Source organism: Oratosquilla oratoria, chromosome 41 (assembly GCF_046742065.1).
Source record: "Oratosquilla oratoria isolate Oo_2021 chromosome 41, ASM4674206v1, whole genome shotgun sequence".
NCBI classification, from domain to species: Eukaryota; Metazoa; Arthropoda; class Malacostraca; order Stomatopoda; family Squillidae; genus Oratosquilla; species Oratosquilla oratoria.
In genome coordinates, this window is record NC_134817.1 from 15,845,044 (window position 1) to 15,848,813 (window position 3,770).

At 35.5% G+C, this 3,770-nt stretch overlaps 1 protein-coding gene across 1 annotated transcript in view; it reads left to right on the plus strand.

The window, feature by feature from the left end:
- Window positions 1–3,421, plus strand: part of LOC143021004 (organic cation transporter protein-like) — a 101,014-nt gene extending 97,593 nt beyond the window's left edge. Inside the window, exons 11-12 of the mRNA XM_076178103.1 lie at window positions 1,070–1,254; window positions 1,931–3,421. Of these exons, the coding sequence (XP_076034218.1) occupies window positions 1,070–1,254; window positions 1,931–2,098 (353 nt within the window). The 3' untranslated portion in view covers window positions 2,099–3,421. The remainder of the gene's footprint in view (window positions 1–1,069; window positions 1,255–1,930) is intronic.
- Window positions 3,422–3,770: the final 349 nt, after the last annotated feature.

Here is a 3,770-nt window from a genome sequence, read left to right on the forward strand (position 1 = left end):
GTTGGTGACTTTTTTACCTATAAAATTGCAACCCTTGTAAGAGACTACCACAGGACGTGGTAAACAGTTCCTCTGTTGAGCAGTTCAAAAGTCGATTATTCAAGGTGCTATAAACATTAGCGTAAGTACTAGTGTGAATTTCCGGTAACCTTTTAACGGTACCTCCTCGGTATGGGGTGCAAAACCTTTTGAGATACTGAGATTCCTTGTAACTCTTGTAACGCCACCCTCTCTCTCTCTATGTATGTATGTATGTCTGTATGTATGTATGTATGTATGTATGTATGTATGTATGTATGTCTGTATGTATGTATGTATGTATGTATGTATGTATGTATGTATGTATGTATGTGTGTGTGTATGTATGTATATATGTATGTATGTATGTATGTATGTATGTATGTATGTATGTATGTATGTATGTATGCATGCATGTATGTATGTATGTATGTATGTATGTATGTATGTATGTGTGTGTATGTATGTATATATGTATGTATGTATGTATGTATGTATGTATGTATGTATGTATGTATGTATGTATTTATGCATGTATGTATGTATATATGTATGTATGTATATATGTATGTATGTATATATGTATGTATGGATATATGTATGTGTGTAGGTATGTGCGTATGTATTTATGCATGTGTGTATGTATGTGTGTATGTATGTGTGTATGTATGTATGTATATATGTATATATGTATGTATGTATGTATGTATGTATGTATGTATGTATGTATGTATGTATGTATGTATGTATGTATGTATGTATATATGTAAGTATGTATGTATGTGTGTATGTGTATGCGTGTGTGTATGTATAGATGTGTCTGTATCTGATATATGTTTTATGTATGCTTTTTAAATAATCTTTGTATATATATATATATATATATATATATATATATAAGTACACGAAGTTCCTTGTGAAGCTTAGGTTAGATCTTATGAAAATGAGGGCAGACCCTTAACTGATTAAAATTACTTGGTGCTAGAAAGAAAATAATTCTAAATAATGCAACCACTATGCCCAAGAAAATGACCTCTCCTATCTCATGCAGGCTCTGAGAACTGGGTCATCACTCTGGCCCTCATAGGTAAGAGTGCCGCCGTGAACGCCTTCTCCATGGTCTACCTTTTATCCTCCGAGCTCAACACGACGAAGGCAAGAACTGTGGCCGTCGGGATATCGAGCGTCATTGCGCGCTTCGGTAGCATCGTCACTCCTTACATCAACGACCTGGTGGTGAGTTTGACATCATTCATTGGTGCGCGTTGGCATTTGTATGACTATCAAATATTCAAGAATCTATTCATATTTCGTTTGGGTCATAAATATATCACCTTTTTCTTGTGATGACACCTCAAAATAATGGAACTGTTTGACGTTTGTGATAAATTCTATAATGGCGTCACTACTGTTAACAAAGATAATTGCATTTACTGTCGAACTAATATATCAATAAATAGTGCCAGGGACAATAAAACTCACCGACAAAAATCATTTCAGTACCGAATACATGATGATCGTCACGTCTAAGACATTTAACTCTACTAATCCTCAAAAACTATGATTTATTCATGGCTAGGATAATCACTGAAAAATAGAAGTGATAATTTGATTTAAGTCTGGTGATCATGACTTGAACCAATTACTTTCAATCTTACTTTTCTAAAATTTTCTGATAACTTTAAATGACTTATGGTGAACGCTTATGATCTAAGATGGTCTTTCATGATAATGGTAAGTTATATTACCCTACAATGATCTAAAGTGACCTTTGATAATCTTCAATGATTACTCATGATGATGATACTGACATGCGAACTAAAGTGATTTCTTATGACCTATGGTAAACTCTGACTACCTCTAATGACCCGTAATAATCTATGACAATCTCTAATGACCTCTACTCTTCCAGGGCGCCTCCAACCCATCCGCCCCATCGGCCATGTTCGGCACAGTGGCCCTTATTTCTGCCGTCCTTGTGTTCTTCCTGCCGGAGACGAAGAAGCACGTTCTTCCGGAGTCGATGGCCGAAGTGGAGGGTATGAGCAAAAAGACCGACCGGGAGGAGAGTATTCCTTAGCGACTTCTAAGTTCTGGACTTCTTCCGTTGCACTGCAACCCGTTCACCCACTTTAGTGCCGGGTTCATCTAGAGAAAAATCCCTAAAAGGTGGTATCGGGTAGAAGAATCTAATTCTTTTGGTTCGAAGAAAATATTGGGCATTAACTAACGAAAGGATAGCGGAGTTTCTTTAAGACGGATGAAATCATCAGGTGGATATTGATTGGTTATTAAAAGAAGAGAATAATGTATTTTCAGCTGGATAAAAGCGTCTGAGGGTAAGCTAGAACAACACCTGCAGATTGTGTCATCTGATCGAAAGGGCTGCTTCAAGTGATTGTCACACTGGGTTAATTTTCCTTAATCAAAGGTGCCGCCCACCTTCCGAACTTTTTCCTCCGTAAAATCACAATGGCAACCTACTTTACTTTCCCAACAAAAATACTGGAGGAAAATTATTTTCATGCGGCATATTAGATTCCTTGCCAAAGTCTGCGAGTTGCAAATCTGCTCGAACAGTCGGAGGAAAAATATTCCAGTGTGTTAATGCTTTTAGAAAACCTTAGTCCCCCAGCTATCCTTTCTTCCCTGAATGAAATAGTGTGGTGTTAACCGGAATAGAATCAAAATCGTCATTGGGTACATTTTATAAGTTTTTGTTGGCTTTGTTCCTTTAATGGGCGGGCGGATCAAAGATTGATAGTGATATTAATCCATTCAGAACGCCTTCAATCCGCCTCATTGCAGAGTTCTTAAAAAAAAAAAAAAAAAAAAAGTGTCATAGTGTTGAAGGAGTGGCAGCCTGAATTTTTTTTTTTTTTTAAATCAAGAAATCACTCGAGAGCTCTCTCTTAGCTTTGAGGTAAATCGTCTTGTGACAACTTGAATAAAAGGAAATACACTGAGCAGTAAAAGGCAAATATTCTACATTTTGTGATTTTTATTCATACGTGACTTGTGATTGTGTCAACTAACTGTTTTTAATGACCACACTGTGGTGAGATACAATCAAAACCAAATGTCAGTATGTTCTTTCCCGCTTCATTGACATCCTAAGGCCCGTATGCAAGGAACTCTGTGACATGGTGAAAGTGACGATATACGATAACATCCACTCAACGATGCACAAATCTTCCTTTCCCTCAACCAACAACATCGACTACACGGCGCCATAGTGTGCCCTGTAGGATATCTGTTAGTACTGTCTGGGGAATAATAATTGCTTTATCGTAGTAATTACAGACATACCCCGAGCCTTGTATTACACTATGAGGTACCTGATAACTTTCTTTGCTTTACTTTTGCTGCATCATTTATTGATACAGTATGTAACTTTATATATATGTATGTATATATATATGTATGTATATATATGTATATATATATATATATATATATATATATATATACCGTATATATATATATATATGTGTGTATGACACACAGGAAACCCAAAGTCGGAGAAAATAAACTTCGAATAAAGAAGATTCCTGTATTTCGGCTATCAACTGTAGCCCTCTTCAGGAAAGTACATAAAATAGGAATCTTCTTTATTCGAAGTTTATTTTCTCCGACTGTGGGTTTCCTGTGTTTCATTTACAAATGTGCTACTACATTTCTGTTTATATATATATATATATATATATTTATATATATATATATAAATATATGTATATGTATATGTATATATT